The sequence below is a fragment of the Drosophila guanche genome, unplaced genomic scaffold (assembly GCF_900245975.1).
Source record: "Drosophila guanche unplaced genomic scaffold, DGUA_6, whole genome shotgun sequence".
Classification (NCBI taxonomy): domain Eukaryota; kingdom Metazoa; phylum Arthropoda; class Insecta; order Diptera; family Drosophilidae; genus Drosophila; species Drosophila guanche.
The window spans coordinates 3,656,301-3,674,989 of NW_022995743.1; the positions used below are offsets into that span (position 1 = coordinate 3,656,301).

The 18,689-nt window shown below is 45.4% G+C and overlaps 3 protein-coding genes and 3 non-coding genes across 6 annotated transcripts; 3 read left to right on the forward strand and 3 right to left on the reverse strand.

The window, feature by feature from the left end:
* Positions 1-221: 221 nt before the first annotated feature.
* On the forward strand, positions 222-821 carry LOC117589522 (macrophage mannose receptor 1). The gene has a single exon (XM_034281517.1). It carries the CDS (start codon positions 231-233, stop codon positions 741-743), a length of 513 nt encoding a protein of 170 aa, XP_034137408.1. The 5' UTR covers positions 222-230; the 3' UTR covers positions 744-821.
* A 314-nt stretch (positions 822-1,135) lies between these two features.
* Positions 1,136-1,804, reverse strand: LOC117592345 (C-type lectin mannose-binding isoform). The gene is made up of 3 exons (XM_034286038.1): positions 1,667-1,804; positions 1,508-1,616; positions 1,136-1,450 (listed from the first exon to the last, which is right to left on the reverse strand). Exons 1-3 carry the CDS (start codon positions 1,802-1,804, stop codon positions 1,170-1,172), a joined length of 528 nt encoding a protein of 175 aa, XP_034141929.1. The 3' UTR covers positions 1,136-1,169.
* A 137-nt stretch (positions 1,805-1,941) lies between these two features.
* Positions 1,942-16,790, reverse strand: LOC117589440 (patched domain-containing protein 3). Its single transcript, XM_034281385.1, has 9 exons — positions 16,095-16,790; positions 9,368-9,498; positions 9,164-9,309; positions 6,340-6,554; positions 6,094-6,275; positions 5,697-6,040; positions 5,289-5,627; positions 4,668-4,981; positions 1,942-4,604 (listed from the first exon to the last, which is right to left on the reverse strand). Exons 2-9 carry the CDS (start codon positions 9,496-9,498, stop codon positions 2,697-2,699), a joined length of 3,579 nt encoding a protein of 1,192 aa, XP_034137276.1. The 5' UTR covers positions 16,095-16,790; the 3' UTR covers positions 1,942-2,696.
* On the forward strand, positions 8,535-8,606 carry Trnae-uuc. Its single transcript has one exon. It is a non-coding gene; the product is annotated as a tRNA-Glu (tRNA).
* Trnan-guu lies at positions 10,008-10,081 on the reverse strand. The gene has a single exon. It is a non-coding gene; the product is annotated as a tRNA-Asn (tRNA).
* Trnan-guu lies at positions 10,273-10,346 on the forward strand. Its single transcript has one exon. It is a non-coding gene; the product is annotated as a tRNA-Asn (tRNA).
* Positions 16,791-18,689: the final 1,899 nt, after the last annotated feature.

Consider the following 18,689-nt stretch of genomic DNA (forward strand, 5'->3'; position numbering starts at 1 on the left):
ATTTATGGCAAACGCCAAACTGCAAAGTGCAACGAGTGGAAAGCGGAAGGGGGGAAGAACCCAACGAAGCTAAACCAATTTGAACAAAGTGCTTAGTTATCCCAGAATCCGCTGCTTATCGAGTGACAGTCGTGATGAATGCGAAAGGCAATTAGGAGGAGCCAAGTCAAGGGTAAGCAATCGCTATATAAGGATTATGTCCACACTCTACTGCCATAAACTAAACCAAGATGCGCTCCCTGTCTCTGATCTGTTTATTCTTCGGCCTGGTCTGGGCCCAAACGACTCCATCGGGCGAAGAAGACAGCACCGCATCGGACATTGCATTCTCGCCGTTCATTGTCACCGATGGCAAGTACGCGCTGGGCACCTTTGCCAAAGTAAACTGGTACCAGGCCCAGGCCACCTGTGCCTCCTACGGTTACACTCTGGTCAGCATCACCACGGAGAGCGATCAGCGGGCGGTGCGCAATTTCCTGTACACCCGCGGCAATGCCCAGCTACCGCTGCTGGACGCACCCTTGTGGACCTCGGGCACGGATCTGGCCAATGAAAACACCTGGATTTGGTTCAGCAATGGACGCAGCTTCACCTATCGCAACTTCCAGAACGGTCTGAGCTACTATCCCAGCTCCAACAAAAACTGCATAGCCGTCTATGCCATCACTGGTGCCTGGGTGAACGAGGACTGCAGCGAGCAGCGCTACTTTGTCTGTGAGAAACGTTGCCTGTTCGAGGACTAGACTATGTGTCCAAGCAATAACGGTGTTGGCTTCTAAATATGTACAAGCAGCAATAAAATAATCAGCAGCAAAACAGAATTTAATGATTTTTGGAATGTCTTCGAATGAAGGCCATGAAGTCAGCTTGAGGCGCTACACAGTAGTCTTTGCATCAGTCAGCTTTTGATTGAGCAGTAGCCACAGCTTTCGGCAGCATTAAGCTTCTGGCAGCACTAAGCTCTTGCATTTGCTCAAACAAAAGCTGACTGATGCGAATAAACTTTATGGCGTATTTTAATTTGTGGAACTTTTCTACAACAGTTACGGGCTTGGGTGTTGTTGAAGTAAGATTTAAGATTTATTCCAATATCCTTTTTTTAAGGTTTTCTCAGCACTATGAAACAAACTCAAACTTCTTGTAGATACTTTTTCGCATTCAATTGCACTTCAAACATATATTTGATTGTTTATATTGGTCTCATTCAATAGACAAATATTCTCGCATATAAAACTGAACTTCTCATTACAGGGTGCACTGTGCCACTTGGTGTACTGGCCCAGCACAAGGCAAGCAGTGCCGTGAGTTTTATCCGAACGGGGCTCCTTCCTGCCCCAGCGACTGTACGTCATGGGTAGCCCAGTGCTCAGCCAGGTCCATGTCCCCAGGCTGCTGCGTTCCACCAGATTTGTGGCGCCCAACCAGAAGCGTTTATCGGCCAAACCCAAATCTAAGAGAAAGGTTTAACATTAAAGGGGGTTGCCTTGTGGGTCATGGCTTTTCTTACTACTTCGTTTGACACGCTGCAGCATGAGCGAATGCTGATCCCGATTATTTACAGTAGCCAGCACGGCTCCCACACTGTTGCATATTTGATGGGCCTCGAACCAGTTGACCTGCAGAGACCAAAACATAAGCACAGAAAAATCTGTAACCTTTGGCTTACCTTAGCAAAGGTCGCCACAGAATAATGTTCATCGCATTGCAGCAAAGGATTACAGTTCGCACCGAATACGAACTCCAACTTGGTATTATTCGAGGCTGCAGTGGCACCACAGACAGCGATGAGCAATATTAAAATCATTTTAAACAGAGTTCTGCCCCAACTGCTACCCTTTATATATTCTGAGCGATAAGAATGCCATCAGAAGTCGCTCAAAAAGCAATTACTTATCCGAAAACTGAACGCTTGATTATTATGTACTCTGGCAGAGTATTTTCTAGGAAAATATAAAATTTTTTATTTAATTGCAAACAAATTGTAAACGATTTTTTCTTTACAAAAACTTGTCCCCAGATATTGCTTAATATTCAAATACAGACAGGCCTAGGTGAGTGTGTGTGTGTGTGTGTGTGTGTGTGCGTTTGGCCCACTAACAATTAATAGTTATAAAATATTCAGCGTTTGCATTTGCATCATCTTTACATCTTTACAATAATTATTATTATTTTATATTTATATATTTATCATCATTTGAACACTAAAGCTAGAAATTAATTTAAATAAACACTGATATGGGGGAGAAAGGAACCCTAAGTCTGACTCAAGTAACATTTAGACATAATGCTAAATATATCTACATATGTAATTACATATGCATGTAGTTATGGTATGTAGAATGTAGTATTTGTGTGTAGATGGTACCTTAAGTTGTGTGACTTGGGCGCTCTTCTGCTTGAAATGTTTCGCTTTCGCATAAATAAATGAGCTGATAAATTTTCGATGGGTGCACACTGCTTTGTGGCAGTGTGACCCTGTTGGTGTTTGCCTCAACTGACGCGGGAGGGGCAAGCTACAGAATGAAGACAAAATCGGCTGAGAGTTAGTTTCGTTTGAAGGTTTGCCCTAACTTAATTGGTATAACATGTTGACAAGACAATTTGCTCTGCTCTGCTCCAACTCCAACTCCCTCTCTCTCTCTCTCTCTCTCTCTGTACTCCTGTCTCTCTTTTTGTTGCCTCCATTAATTCCTTCTCTAATGATAGTAATCCCCATACTGGTAAGTGGGTGGCTGTTTGGTGGCCTTGTGGCCACTCTTGTGTGGCTGGTAGAGATTGTGATGCGAGGATGAGCGATAGGCGAAGCTGGGCGGCGGTGCAGTCTCTGGTTGGCGCAGTGCGGGCGATTGAGTGCGTCGCGCACGACGCTCCTCGATGTTCGCCGGCCAGCGTTGATGGTGGCGCGTCGAGTCCTCCGAGGAGCGCCTGCGATGGTAACGCTTGGCAGAGGATGCATGCCCCAGTGGTGGCAGTGCGGCAGTCGGTGGTGAGTCCCGGCCTGGCTGCTGCCTATAGCTGCCCTCGTCCCCGCTGCCCCCGCTCAGCATTGCTCGATCTTGGCTGGTGTACGGACGCCGCAGTCGCTCATCCACGGAGGAGTTGGGCGTGCCCTGCATGATGTCAATGACGTCGCCGTGGGAGTTGCGACGCGCTCGCTGCATGTCCATGTCGTAGTTCTCGTACGGGCTGCGTCGCTGCCGGCTGCGCTGCTGCTGCTGCTGCTCGTGGGCGTCCAGCCGCTGGCGCCACTCGGCCGCCGACACCTGCTGGCCGTAGAGATCGGGCTGTGCCTGGAACTGGGCCTGCACATGGCCGGCAATAATGCTGGCATTGGGGCCGTAAATGTTCTGGTAGGAGGAGCGACGCCAACCCTCCTCGTAACGCCGGCGGGGATCCTGTGTCGCGGCCTCCTCTTCGGCGGCGGCGTTGGCCAGCTGCTGGCGACGCTGCGAACGACTGGAGCTGCTCTCCGACGAATCCTCGCCCGAGGTGCCCAGTCCCTGGTCCTTCTCGTCCACTCCATACGCCTTGTAGGGCGCGCCGAGGAAGCCCTTGGAGCCGTAGGGTCCATTGATGCCCATCGTGGGGTACTGCATGTAGTAGGACTGGGAGAAAGGCTTCTCCTGCTTGCGCTCGTCCAGGCTGTCATCGATCTCGTCCTCGCTGCCATCATCCCGCCCCGTCCAGGTCAGGCAGGAGCCGGGCCCAAAGAGGGAGAGCAGCACAGGGAGCAGGAACAGGCCGTGCATGGCGCCAAAGAACACGACCAGAAAGACCATCTTGAAGAAGACCAGGAAGATGTAGCTCTGTGCCAGCAGCAGCGCCACAATGCCGAGAATCGTGGAGCTGGAACCCTGAATGATGGGCAGCCCCAGCGAGTGGAGCGCCTCGCGGACACGTGCCTTCGGACTGCGCTTCTTCGAGGACATGTAGGTGTAGCAAATGTGAGCGGTAAAGTCCACCGAAAAGCCAATGCACATGATGAGATTGATCATCGAAATGGAATCCAGGTTGACATCCCACAGGGCCATGTAGCCCGCGACGCCAAGCTCAATGGAAATCACAGAGAAGGCCACCCACAGCGAGCAGAGAATGTTCGGGATGAAGATGAAGGAGATGATCATCATGATTATAGCTCCAATGATCATGGCCTGCAGCGAGACGGGACGCACCAGCTCGAACTGATCAAAGAACACGAAATACGGATGGAAGATCGAAGCGTTCAGCGGAGAGTCGCGGCAGATTTTTCGCAGATCCCGCACCATTTCCTTCTCATGATTGGTGTCCGTAATGTTCACAGCCTGAATGAGGAAACGCGAGGCAATGATCTGCGTCTCATCATCGTTGAAGCGCACATCCAGCGAGAAGGGATTGCCGGGGAAGAGCCAGTGCTCCTTGACCGCATCGATGAAGGATTGCTCATCATCGATGGTGGCATTCAGCAGCTCGTTGTTGCGCTCCAGGAAGGACAGGAACGAGCGCAGCCAGGACTCGGTGTAACGTTTGGACGTGACATACGAAGTGTGCTCCAAAGTGCTCGTCAGATTCTCCACCTGCTGCTGCACCAACGGATCCGAGTAGTTCAATGGACCGGCAATGATTACCTGCGAAAGACAAAGAGTCAAAGATTAGCTGACAGTTGCTAGAGCTCCTTGGGCACCACTCACCTGCATGCGATAGGGAAACTCTCGATAGTAATCATCCTCACGATCGAAAAACTCCACAGAGTACGAGTCCTCGCGGGACAACTTGCGCCGCTCGAGGCCCTCCTTGATCTGCGTAATGCCATAGCAGGCACCCGCAAGATAGGTGGCAAAGGCCAGTATAATGATTATTTTGCACCACTTGTTGTTGATCACAGTGGACATTTTGTCCTTAAAGAAAGCCATCAGCATGTGATCCTTGTTGTCAATGGGATTATCGGGATCGGCGCCATCAATGCCGCCCGCCATGAGCGCCTTGTAGAGGAAGTTGCGTTTCTCTATGGCAGACAAAAAGTAAAGCGAGACAGAGACAAGCAGAAAGAAGTGTTAAGAGCTGTGAGACAAGTTCCCATTGACCTCAATTTGTGTCAGGCAGTGGCTTGCCACAGCCACAGCAAATGGCACTGCCACTGCCACTGCGACTGCGACTGCGACTAGTCTAGTTTTTGTCACGATCAAGTTCATGTTGCAGCTGCAGCTCTTAGCTGTAAGCCGGTTGTGGTTCTGGCCACATTTCAATTGGACTTTGGATCATCATCGATACAAAAAGCAAAACAAAAGCCACACTCCCCTCAGTTCACTCACCTTTAATCGCCACCGACATCGGCTGCACTCGACAACCGAATATGGAATGCAAATTCTTGCGCTCCCTGTACCCCGAGATGGCCATGCATGCCGCAAAGAATGTGATGTGCCACAGGAACGTGAAGCATACGGCAAAGCCTGAATAGGTGCAGAATATCCTCACCGAACGGAAGGGGCTGATGATGCCAATCAGAAACGAAATAAAGTCAGTGACCGAGGTGATTGTAATGGACACTGCCGCCTCGGACATCATGTGTCCCATGCGCTCGGCCACCGGCATTTTGGCTTTGGTGCGTCGCCAGGCAGCCAACATCACAAATGTGTCATCAATGCCAATGCCTGGAAGGAGAAATTGGGAATAGATTTAGCTTAAAGAGAGCCTAGGAGGAGGGACAGCTCTCCACTTACCAATCATCAGAAAAGGTGCCGCCAGATTGATGCCGATGAACTCAATGCCGCAGTACATGGCCAGGCCAAAGGCTGCCAGTGTAGCCATAATGGCCGACACATTGCCCATCAGTCCGAGGAAGGGCTTGGAGCGCACGGCATCGCCCATCATGCAGGTGATGATGCTGAAGAGGCCCATCAGCAGGAAGGTGGAACTGAAGTACGGCACCACTGTCTTGGTGTTCTTCTCCAGCTCGTGGTCGAGGGTGCGTGAGGCAAAGTAGGACACAGAAATGTGCTTGAACAAACCCGACTCCTCGGCCTGTCCCACCACACGCAGGAAGGTCTCCTCCCATTCGGCGCCCCTGCAAGGACAATCATAAATATCCCGGAACTATTTGTGTGCTGCGCCACTCACTTGGCATCCTGTCGCTTATTGTCGGCGGTCACAAAGTACACCAGCTGTATGGCTGGCACACTGATCACATAATTGTCCTCCGTTAGCTTTGTGCCGCCAAAGAAAACGGGAAAGAGATGCGCATCCCAGGTGACGGGATTGAACATGAATGGGAACGTCAGATTCAGTTGTCCCGCTTCGAGCTAAAGGGAAAACGAAGGAATATTATATAGACCCCAATGGGAAAGTGTTTTATTTGCTACTCACATCATCCATTAGTGCATCCAGATTGAGTATATCATTCTCGAAGCACTCGTTCTCCCAGCGTGCACAATTATCCTTGTAGGTGTAGGTATCGCCATCATAAGTGCTCGACGCATTCTGTATGATATTGTCCAGCGTACGCAGCTCCTGGAACACCTCCCGCCTTATCATATTCTCATCGCCATCCTTTGTTATCACTATGACACGCCCGAAGCGACCTGTAAGTAGAGTTATGGATTAGCCAGGGTCGTTATCGCACAATTAGATATCTTTTGTTGGCTTGGACTTGGGCTTGGACTTGGACTTAGGCTTGGGCTTGTACTCTCCGAAGCCCCGAAGGCTGCTGCTCTCCCACAAAACTGCTACGTGACAATAATTTCAATTTGAATTCCAATTCGCATTTCATTCAATTCTGTCTTTATTTTACTTGATTATTTCGTTTGTGTTTGCTCGTATAACTCGCCACCACTTGATATTGGTTGATTGTGCCAATCGTTATTTGTATTTAATGCGCCATAACAAATGCAGCCTCACGAACATGCGTCAGTGATTGTGATTGTTTGTGAGTGTGTAGATCTGCACATGTCTACACTAAATCCTTATAGATATCTCTAAGAAGTATCCGCCTAGCTACTGGCAAACGTGCCACTGTACACGTACCCCAAAGGTGTGAAGAAGTTTTGGGAGGAACTTTATTGGACTCATTCCAGGAGAGCCTTAATGCTTTTATACTTTACTTTACTCAGCTCTTTATCGATCTACATTCTAGAGTATTCCACACTTCGTTTTCTATCTCAGTTTATTTTCCCTTTTATGAATGAACTTGCAAATTGTGTAAAAATTTGCAGGCATAAGCAAACCATTCACGTCCCAAAATTAACAAAAAACAAGTGAATAAACGAGAGTCTTCAGCATCTATCAAACAAATTGAGGAACTGAGCAGGAAAGTGTTTCTCTCGATGACAAGAAAAAAGCACGCAATTTTCTCAACGATCCCAAACAGGAAAAGCAAGAGACGTCTTCGAGCCGGATATCCTAACTGCCAGACAATACACTTAACAAAAGTGAAAAAAAAAGAAAATAATATATATGAAATGTTTATCGGACAAATCAATTTTTATATAACATATAGGCGGGATCCACAAAGCGAACAAAATGCAACAATTTTCGTCTGTTTTTTGTTGTTGCGCTCCATAAACGAAATGTCCAAAGATGGGGGAAAGTGGGCGCTCAGTGAGCATCGAGCAGCTACACATTTGCTATTTGCAATCTTGCGGCACATTCGGTTAGCTGCGGCCAAAAGTGCAATCGTGGTGAGGCAAAAGCACAGAGCACAGAGCACAAAGCACATTGGTGGCTAACTGGTCGTAACCGACTAAATGCGGTCTAGATAATACCGTTGAGGCGCTGACTTGGAGGAGGCTTGCATCTGTCGATGATCTCTTGTGGTTTGTGGCCTCCACACACTCGGCAAGTTTCATCTCTGCCACTGCCAGTCGATTGTCAAAACCAAAGTTCAATGATGAACTGCGGCGAGTTGGAAGCTGCAAACTTTCAAATGGATACAGCGCGTAGCAACTCGAATTTGCTTTACAGTTTAGCAATCTCCACGTACCCAACGAGATGTCAGTTTTACATATCAGAAGTCTTGGGGAGAACTCTTGGGGAGTTGGAGAGGCTCTTGGAGATGCTCATTGCACATCGAGTGCAGTCCAACAGAATTGAGGTTAATTATTTCGCAAGAATAATTGCAAAATGCTCTTTCGAAGCGAAATTGTTTGCAGCCATAAAACCAGATCAGAAAGCACATTCGCTGTACTCTATGATGATGCATTTTGTATGAGGTTTTTTTTCCACATTAAAGCGAAGCTCAGTTTTGCTTAGAGCACACGTTTCTGGCATTTTCCACCCCCCCACCATCCAGCAGCGTTTCACCCATTTTGCCTCCTGCTCGTCGTTGTGTGTTTGCCAGTGAAATATTAATGCCAAATTATGCAAATGGCGAACAGAGTCGGAAAGAGAAACAACTGCACTTTGGATAAACACTGAGTTGGAACAAACATTTAATGTGCGAGTGCACCCATCAATCCCTCCCACTCGCACTCACACACTCAACTTACAGTTAAACCGAATGCAGGCAGACTATTTTTAGCTTATATAACAGTCGGGACAAGATTGGGCCTGTTACAGTCACCTCCTCCCATATGGTCTAGTGGCTAGGATATCTGGCTTTCACCCAGAAGGCCCGGGTTCGATTCCCGGTATGGGAAACTCAATTTTTTTCTTTTTTAATTAAATTTTAAATGTTACTATTAAATTTTGTTAGTTTTCCCCATGTTTCTTGCTTGTCAGCCATTATGGCACAATGTCATTTGCCTGAAATTTGTTGCCAGTTGTTGTTGCCATTATTATTATTATTAATGCTTGTCTGCTGATTGCCATTGTTGTTGGCGGCTTTGCCTAATAAACCATTTAGCGCAGTTAATAGTCTGTAAAAGACTAGTTCAAGACCCCAATAAAAAAAAACGCAAAGGTATTGTGTCTCTATTCCCGACTTGTGCTGAAACTATTTATTGCAAAAGTCGCTGGAGATGGGGTGGGGAGGGGAGATGTACTGCCAGTACTGACGACATCCGTCAAGGTGCAAAAAGTGTGGCAACATTTAATTGGAAGACGCAGGCAGCGTCAGCGACAGACTCGACTCTAAATGGGCGCTGTCGGGAGAGCCCATTTCACTTGCCCAATTTTTGCCATAATTGTCATCAAACCCACACACACGATTCATAGTTATAGTTCGTACATTGTATGTATTTTTGATGTCACTTACCGGGCCTTGTAATGCGTCCGACATTGAAGCGATGCGTATAATTCACTTTGAAATATTGCTCAACAACAGCACGTTCAGTCTTGCCCTCCCCCGCAATGGGCGAGAATAGATATTCGGGATCGATTTGATACTTCAATTGTTGATAGCTACGGAAAATAAGATTAGCAAAGATATCATATAGGACTTAGGATGGTATAAACTTACCCCGTCATACAGAGCAGTGTGAGCAGGACTGGTATAATGATGAAGTAGCCGGGATGTTTGGCTATCTTGATGCCCAGATGGTAGAACGATTTGTTGAGTGTCTTGTCGACACACGATATGCCGCAAGCCATCTGTAAAGAGCGCACAAAAAGCCAAAGATAATGTTAGCTTGAACTCTGAACAATGTTCTACAATGGGGATCCATTAGCTAATATCACATTAGAGCTCTGCCCCGGCACTGTATCGCGTGCATGTCGTCGAGCTCTAATGCGATTTGTCCGGCGAAGGTGAAAAGACAACAGATTGGAGCTATTATGAGTGCTGCTCGTATATATATCGAGATACATCTGTAGTCGTATGTTTTGTTGCCGTGTCTATTTGGCTTTGTTCATCGACACCTTCAACTTAAACTTTAGACACGCATTGTTTTTGGACTGTCTCACTTGAATCTCGCCAAAATGCCCTTGTTCACAAAAAAAATAAATATACAAAAAACCTAAGTACAAGTGTGAGCAACCATAACGAGGAAACACCTAATAACGTTCATTGACATGATTATAGAAGTCAAGTACGCAGCGTTATCAATTTGTTACACCAAAAATCAATAAAAGTTATGAAAACATTGCAAAAAAAGTTGAGCCGCCCCCGGGTGGACTCGAACCACCAACCTTTCGGTTAACAGCCGAACGCGCTAACCAATTGCGCCACGGAGGCCATGCAGACAGCGAAAAATCAGCACAAATTACGCCTGCTCCAACATACTACACTAACACAACAGATTAAGAATAAACGCACCCCACAATAAGTTATAATGCTAAACAGTTTGTAATTTATAGGTGAGAACGGTAGCAGAGCGAGCGAGTGCTCAACGTAGAAGTACGTCAATCGCCGGCAGAGCAACAACTGCCTCCGTGGCGCAATTGGTTAGCGCGTTCGGCTGTTAACCGAAAGGTTGGTGGTTCGAGTCCACCCGGGGGCGCATCTAATTTTTTTACATCTTTTGTCTTTTCTTGCAAAATACAATTTTCTCGAGGCTTTACTTATGCAGAGATTTATTGAGCAACAAATAGTTGTTCGTCTGTCGGGAGTAGCAAAGAAAATGTCGTATATCAGTTTCTACTAATTGTTTTGTAATTTTTTGCATCTTTTCCGTATTTTTCTTTTGTTGTTCCTGCCTCTGCCTTCTACTAATTGCCTTGTCATATATATTTATGAATATTTCTGCGTATATTTCGTACATTCAAGATGCGCGTTCGCTGTGGCCATTTGTCATGCCGAACACAGATTGTCACCCACCAATTTGGGCGCATAGGCATTATAAATGAATGTTCTGTTGGCTCGTACTGAACATGAATATAACATTAGCTCAGGCACAACACTGGGACATAAGGAAACCTCCGATAACAAAATGGCGCCGGGTGAAGCTGCAGGTGCTGAGGTGAAGGTGTCATCTCGTGTCAAATTGCTGCCAAAATCATTCGTGTTCGAGCATTATTCGGTCTGGTGCATATGAAATCCATGCAGCAGGCGATCGACCAGCCGAAAAATTCAATTTACGAGCCACACGTAAAGTGGAGCCCAGTTTTACTTTCCATTTTTACTGCTGCTTCGTTTCGGGTTCAACGACAACTAACGCTGCACTTTTACTAAATTGTTACAATTACATATACAATGCATACATATTTATGATGTATGTGTGTGTGTGTGTGTGTGTAGGTTTGTGTGGGCATGCAAACACTGAGATTACAACATGGCTAAGTCAAGCACTTCAAATTGAGCTTAAGCCGAGAGCTGTGGCCTACCCCATGGATCGCCAAATGGAGTCGAAACCGTTGCCTCAAGGTTACAGCTTCAACCTCAACTCCAACTCTGACTCCAGCCTCAAAGACGAGTGTGTGGTTGTGTGCTGGTCACTCTGGTGACATAACGGTTCATTGTGTCAATGTGAGTTAATCAACAGCAAAGAAATGCCACCTAAAGGCGGTTCAAACTCGAGCTAACCGGCAGACCGCTGCCCATTGGCTGATGCTGTTGTTAAATACAAAATTATGCACCTCTTTTGGGCCATAAAATCATAATTCGCTGCCTTAGCTATCATTTTCTCATTCATTTAATCAGCTTGCCATTACCACCTCTTACTATCATTTAATGTCTCACCCATGGGGGGTGCCGCAGCCGCGGCCCTTTTGCAGTTATGCAAAGCACAAACAAATTAAAGCTAAAAATAAATATTGTACAATATTGTTAGAGGCGCGCATAACGAGAGGCTTTGGGTTTGCCTTCCGTGCCCCGATTCGGTTCAAAATTCATTAATGAACTTTACAAATTCATGTCGCAAGTCCGCCCCTAAGTCCACTCATCAACTCAGCTTCAGTTTTCATCATCATCTGTTTCATATTTTTAGGCAAAAACCATTTGACGTCAGTTGTGTGTTCCCCAAAATGCATTATCATTTCTTTTCAATCCCCCGAGTAGTTGCTATGACTAAAACGATTTGTTGTGTGGGGCAACTTTTGGAGTCCGCAACGAAACTGAAATCACAATTTGATGTTGTCCCATCGACACCTGACTCACAGCTCAAGTGAGCGCCAAGCGCCTTGAGGAGCCTCGATATGCGTGCCAAGAAAACTGAGTTCCCTGCCAAAAAAAAACCAGTCAGATAGCCAGATACCATCCGAAAATACATGTATTTCTGCGGCTTAGATTTATGCATAATTTGTAGGTCAAAACGATTTGATTCATGGCGGATTCTTTTGCCTTTTGCTAACCCCATTTCTTGGCTGTAAATCTTCCAATAATGTTTAAAGTAAATGCGAATGTTTAGTGGGCATTGGAATGCGTTTCAAAAGCTTTTACGTTTTTGGGGTTGAGAAAGTTTTTGGCTTGACCAAAAAAAAAAAGAGTTTGTCGCTTCAGTCTTTTGTTTCTTGTTGTCTTTACTTTCGGTGTCGAGCAATTTAACGTTTTATTGTTCGTGTGGCTTTATTGTTAATGTGTGTTTTTGTTGCTGCTTCTTTTTCTAAAATTGATTTCTTTTTGACAGGATTTTGACATACATAAATACAATTTTTGTGAATATTTTGAGCGGTATGCTTTGGGGTCAAGTGGGGTCTTCATTCTTTCCTGGATTGTCTGCCCAACTGCTGCTCACTTGTGGCTTTCCCCTTCTCTCACTTGTGGCTACTCCTTTTCGTTACCAGTTCTTGGGGTTATTTTTGATGTGCAAACTTGCTGGTACATTTTCATCATCGGCTTAATCGCTATTCGCTTGCATAACTGCCGGTCTTGTCCAGCCAGCACCGGCACCAGCTTTAGATGTTTGCCAGCCTTAAACAATTTATATAATGTATATTTACCAGCAAAAGAAGACGAAGTGCAGAAAAACGAGGCAGCAGTGCAAAAAAATACAACAAAAATTGATTGCGAGGCGAGCAAAACGAATCGAATGCAAACATTTTTGGTCAGTTTTTCTGTTTTTCTGTTTTCCTCTTCTCTCTGGGGCCAGCCAGTCAACAACTTTCACTTTTGGTGCGTGGCAGGCAGGCAGGCAGGCAGGCAACTTGCGGTTTATTGTTGCCGATATATTTGCCAACAACAAATTACAAAAATAAATATTAATTAATATTTAAATATATTTCTGGAATGTGTGCTTTCCGAAATATCTGTGGCTGTTTATCTTTTTGGCAAAACTAAACCGAAATTTGGGTCAAGTCATTGAAGTAGAACACAAGAAACAAAGCGACGATCTTCGATCGACAATTGACGTTTGAGGCTGACCTTAGCACGTGGGCGTGACATATGGCCAGAGATTGAACTTTTTGTTTTCTTAATAATTATTATTGTCAAGCGGACTTAAGCTGAAACAGATGAGTGTGTGTGTGTGTGTGTGTGTGTCTTTTTGGCAACAGTAAAAAGGTCTGCCTACAATTCAAATTGGTTGCCACACAAATGTTTGCAATGAATTTTAATTAGTTTGCTTCGAGGCTAACAAATTAACATTGATGGAGGGCCTTAACTGTTTGTTTTTTTTCTTTTCAGGGCAGGGTTATATAGTGGGCAGGGTGCTAGGGCAGGTTCTGCCTCGAGGCAGAGGCCGAGACAGAAAATCACTTTCTACTTTTGCTGCTCTTCTTGATGGATTGAGTGGAATGACTGAAAGAGGGGAACGACTGGGAGCGGGAACTGCGGCTCATGCATGCGTTCAGCCTGGAACTGGGTCACACAAAGCGCTCTCCTCTCTCACACAGTTACTCCTCGTGTGGCGCTCTTTATTTTGATTTGTTTGCCACTTGCATTAATTAACCATTTGGCTGAAGAAAACCTTTTGATTTGAGATTTATTGGGTCTTTGGTTCACTCACAGATCTGTGGGTCAGTGGAGCAGGCAGCCTAATCTGATTTCGTTCATTAAATGCAGCTTAAAAAGACATTCACTGGGTGCTTGAGGTTGGCAGTTCCGGGGGATCGTTTATAGAGATAAGAAAGGGGTAGGGTAAGCAGGGCATTCTTTCACACTCAGCTGGCTTAGCCATTTATCATAACACATTTGTCAGAAGCATTAAAATACATTCGAAAAGTCAATGAGCTTTGACAGTTCCTAGCCCAAAGGGCAGGCATAAGTATAAATCTCTCCCCATAAGTGTCGCTTTCCACAGCGGCTTTTAATGAACACAAAATATATCATTATAATAGAACCAATCTTAAGTCTTCTGCTATCCTAATTCATCGCTCCATTAGAGTTAATTGAGCGAAACACAACTTGCACTTTCCACGGCACTTTTGATTGCTTTGGATTCACTTTCCTTGGGAAATTAGTTAATTATGACAGAGTTTTTCCTGTCGGGTTAATAAATCAACCAATTGACACACAGATGACAGAAGCGAAGAAAAAACTTAACTAAAGTATAGGAAAAAAAACGTATGGCATAGCGCGGCAATGCGGCAAAAGAAATGGTAAAAAAAAGACACAAAGAAAGGAAAAAGAAAGTGCAATGCTGATCACATATCATTATAAATGGTATGGCATGGGCTATGGTATAGCATGAGGTTTATGTGTGAGTGGAGATCTTCTGGGACAGCCTTAAGAGAGGGAGAGGCTTGGGCAAAGAGAGGAGAGCAGCGTTAGACACTTTTCCTTTCAGCTTGCACGCGACAGTCGGCAGTCGCCGAACAATGCCTTGGGTTCGGGTTTGGATTCGGCTTCCACTTTAAAGCAACATTTCGAGCATTTGCTGTGAATGATTTGTGCAAACATCAATTATCGGCTTAATTATTAGCAAAATTATTAGCTGCTAGTGGAGTCGCTAATTGTTGGTTGTGAATAATTAATTGAGGCATAAAATTGAATCGAAAGTAATCGATCGCAGCGGCAGATCTTTGTCCAAATTTTACCCAAAAAGAAAACCAGTTCAAGGTGGATGCCAGGCTACCTGCTGTGGAAAACCCAAACAAAAGGAAGAGCCATTCAGCTACCTGTTGTTGCTGCCTTTTGCCACAGCTGTACCCACTTTTGTTACATGGATCTCTGGCCTTGAACATAATTGTATTAACATATGAAAATTGATCACACCATCATAGAGTGGTTCGACATTCGACATTGGACATTCGACCGGTTTTGGATTTCGGATTTCGGATTTCGGCAAAATTTCACTTGAACTTTCATTAACTGGGCTGCAACCAAGACTCCGCCACTGCGGCGATTATGTTAGCGGAGACCCAAAGTCAGGTCCAATCGGGTAAACCGGATCACTCCAGACCGGGTGTTTGTTGGTGTATTTTTATGTAATCGGTTTTAGTTGGAGTTTGGAGTGCCCAAAAAGCAGCCTCCACATATGACTGTATGCATATCCATTTCTGTCTTGCCTATTGACCAATCTTTGTATATTTTCCTTGAACAATTTCCACTGAATTTTATTCGGGCATCGTTTCTATTTTGGTTCCAGTTTCCACACCACACCATAGCACACCACATCACAGCTGCTGGGTTTGTTTCTCCCCAGGTGTAATTGTAACCGTAGCCAGCCCCCACCCCCCTCAGCAGCAATTTGTCTCTCTCCGCGTGTGTGTTGGCTTAATTTACCTGTCAAAAGTTTTCAGTTTCTTTGGGGTTTTTTTGCCAATGAAAGAGTTGTGTCAAAGTTGGACTTGGAACGGCCCAAAGTGGCAGATTATTTGTTGCAGTTGCAAATTGCAATGCCAGGTAGCGACAACCCGAAACAAAAACACATTCGTTAAGTTTTGTTTTTATTGCCAGTGCACAGAAATGCCATTAAATCGCACCAGTTTAAATTCTAAACCTAAATTAGCCTCGAAATTATTATTTATATTGAGTTGAATTTTTCGTAGTTCTTTTTTTTTGGAACAATTGTTTCCGCTTGTCACTTGAAGGAATTGTTTTGGTTTTGGTTTTGGTTTCGCCAAAGTTTTGTCTAATGCGAAGAATTACTGGCATCACTTTGAGGCTATTAGAGGGCTTCGTAATTTGTGCACCGCAAGAAATTGAAGATGAATTATTAGAATTATTTGATTATGTTTCAAGGAACGTCGTCATCTAACTTTGCTCAGTGTCTCTGCGTTGCCTACAACGCATTTTCTCAACATTTCTCCACATAGCGCTACGCAATTGACATAAATTTCCAACCCCCTGGCAGTGTCGGTCCACCCCTGTCTTTCACATCTCATCTTAAAGGAAGCTTCGAGATGGCGAAACTATCTTCACTAGCACTTACCTTTGCGCTTGTGATATTTCTCGCTCTAATCGTTTCGTTTCGTATCCAAGATTTGCTTTTTTTACCGAGTGTATTTAATATATTTGTATTTAATATTTATTTGCTTTTGCAGCAGTTGTCAGCCCTTTATCTTAGTAATCTGGAAGCAATTGCACACTTTTCACACACTTTGCACTGATGTGGCCCATCGTACGTTTCACTTTGTTGGCTGGGGGGGGGACACAGATTTTCTTTGTGGGGGAGCAGGGTAGAGGGGAACTCGGCACGGAGCGAGCACGGAACGGCGACCGCTGGCTATGAGACCGTCTCACGGACTGACTGCGCTGCTCTGTCTCTGTCTCTGCCTCTGGCTCTGCCTCTGTCTCCGCGCACAGCAGATCAGCGGCCTTACGTTTAACGGTGGGGTACGTGGGGCGCTTACGTTTGGGGCTGCACAATTTCAATTTCAGTGACCGTTGGGTTGGCGCGTTGTTTGCGTCTTTTGTCCCCTAGTTGATTGCCTTTGATTGGGAGGGGAGAAGCTGCTAGCAGCTACTCTCTGTGTCGTGTCTATTGTAGCCACTGATTCGACGCTGCTCTCAATAGTGGGCGCCTCGGACTGCCTGCCTGCCTGCCTTCCACCGGGAACGACAGCAAAAGAAATTAAAGAAAGAAAGTTGCGCGCACACAACCGACACGCACCACGTATCGGAATGGAATGAAGAGTCGCCAGTCGGCCTTTACGTGAACAGTTACAGTACGCGGCCCCGCTCTGCAGTTCTCTCTCTCTCTCTCTCTCTCGCTCCAGCTACCTCCACGTGATATGCACTCAGCGCGCTCACTGCGCTCTTTGCTCGTTCTCTCCCTCACCTGTTGCTCGGCACTGCACCGCGTCTTTGCTTTTTTTGGGAAAAATCTTTCTCGCCTTTCCTGCCCATACCTGTTTCCACGTACACGTACAGGTGTGCCAGCCAGCCTCAGCTGTTGCTGGCCACAGTCTGAAGGTCGCATTTTCGCTCATTAATCGCCACTTTCTTCTGCGCCTGCGCGGCGCAAGGTTTTTATGGGATTTACCAACGCCGCTTCGGCGGGAGTTCATTTGAATTTCGGCGAGGGGTTTTTATGACCAACAGAGAGTGTGGATTTCGCTGGAAGCAACTGCACAAGTGTTTGAGTTTATTTTATGGATCGGTTTGGAATGTTTGCTTAGGCTTTACAATCCATATATTCGAAGCACTCCAAGATGTGCAGAGAGGGGAGTTTCCTGGTGATAAATTATATACGGATAAAGCCTCTTTAGGTTTACTCTGACGTGCACTAAATGCATAAGAATGGCAGCATAATTTTAGTTTTAGTCCAACGAATACAAAACAGCACTTAAAAATCCCTCCCATCGACCTCCACGCTCTGCTCATATGAGGACTCATTATAGTAGAAATTCTTCCCACGCTTTTACCCAAAGAAGCACAGAGTGCCCCAGGGCACTCGAGAAGAAATGTCAGTGTCGTGCGTCATTCTGCAAAAGAAATTCGAGGAAAAACTATGCGCCATAAATATAATTTGCCAAATAAAGGCGAATAAATCAGTTTCCCTCCCAAAGAGTTTCTAAATTCTGAGAGAGAGAGAGAGAGAGAGAGAGTGAGAATCAAAAAAGAGATCCACAGATATATTGCGGCTGAGAAATTTAAGCGGAAATTTTAATCAAAATCATTTACAATTTATTTCAAACAGAGAAAAGCGCACACCAACAACAACACAACTCTGGCGTTGAATGTGCCATAAAAATATGTACATATTTACATATATGTATGTATGTATACATAAGTACGTACATATTTGCATACTATAAGAACAAACTATTGGAAGTATCACGGTCCAGTTCTCTATATAGAGCTCGCGCGAGAGAGAGAGAGAGAGAGAGAGTAATGTCAGCCGAGCACGTTCAACTCGGCTGAGGATCATCGGGTAATCGGGTAATTGAGTAGGTGTAGCAGGGAGGCAACATGCAACATGGCAACGCCAGGGGCAGTCAAATGTTGAATTCAATTCTGGGCAATCAAGCCGTGTGCTGGCTGTACATACAGCTACATATCAGTGTACATATCTCTGAGCTTCCAGCATTAACACTGTCCAAGGCGGCGTCGGCATTAACAAGATTTTGTGCTGCCTTTTGATTGGGGGGGCGGTCTGAATGCGCGCCAAGACAGCGTTCATACACTGATCAAAATGTAAGATGAACAATGCAAAAGCTGGCGGCAGGGCACATGGCACAGATCACAGAAATTGCCTGGGCAGGGGAGGAGGCTGGAGGTCCAACAAGTTCAGATTAATGCCACAGAAAGAGTAATTAAAGTTTTACTTCATCATTGCCAGCTCCTTCCAGCTGGTATGGGTTACTCCATGTTAGCTTTTCAAATCCCAACAGCTTTCTCGCAGTGTCTTTGCGACTGCTAATTCAATTTATTTAAATGCTCATTTGTTGGCGCGTCTTAGAAAAGCGACCAGCGACCATTAATTGCGCATATTTTATTACGATTACGAACTTTTCAGCTCTATGATTGCGGTTCAAGTTCAAAATGCTATTAATAGCGGGAAAGTTTCCACTTCCCATTTGAA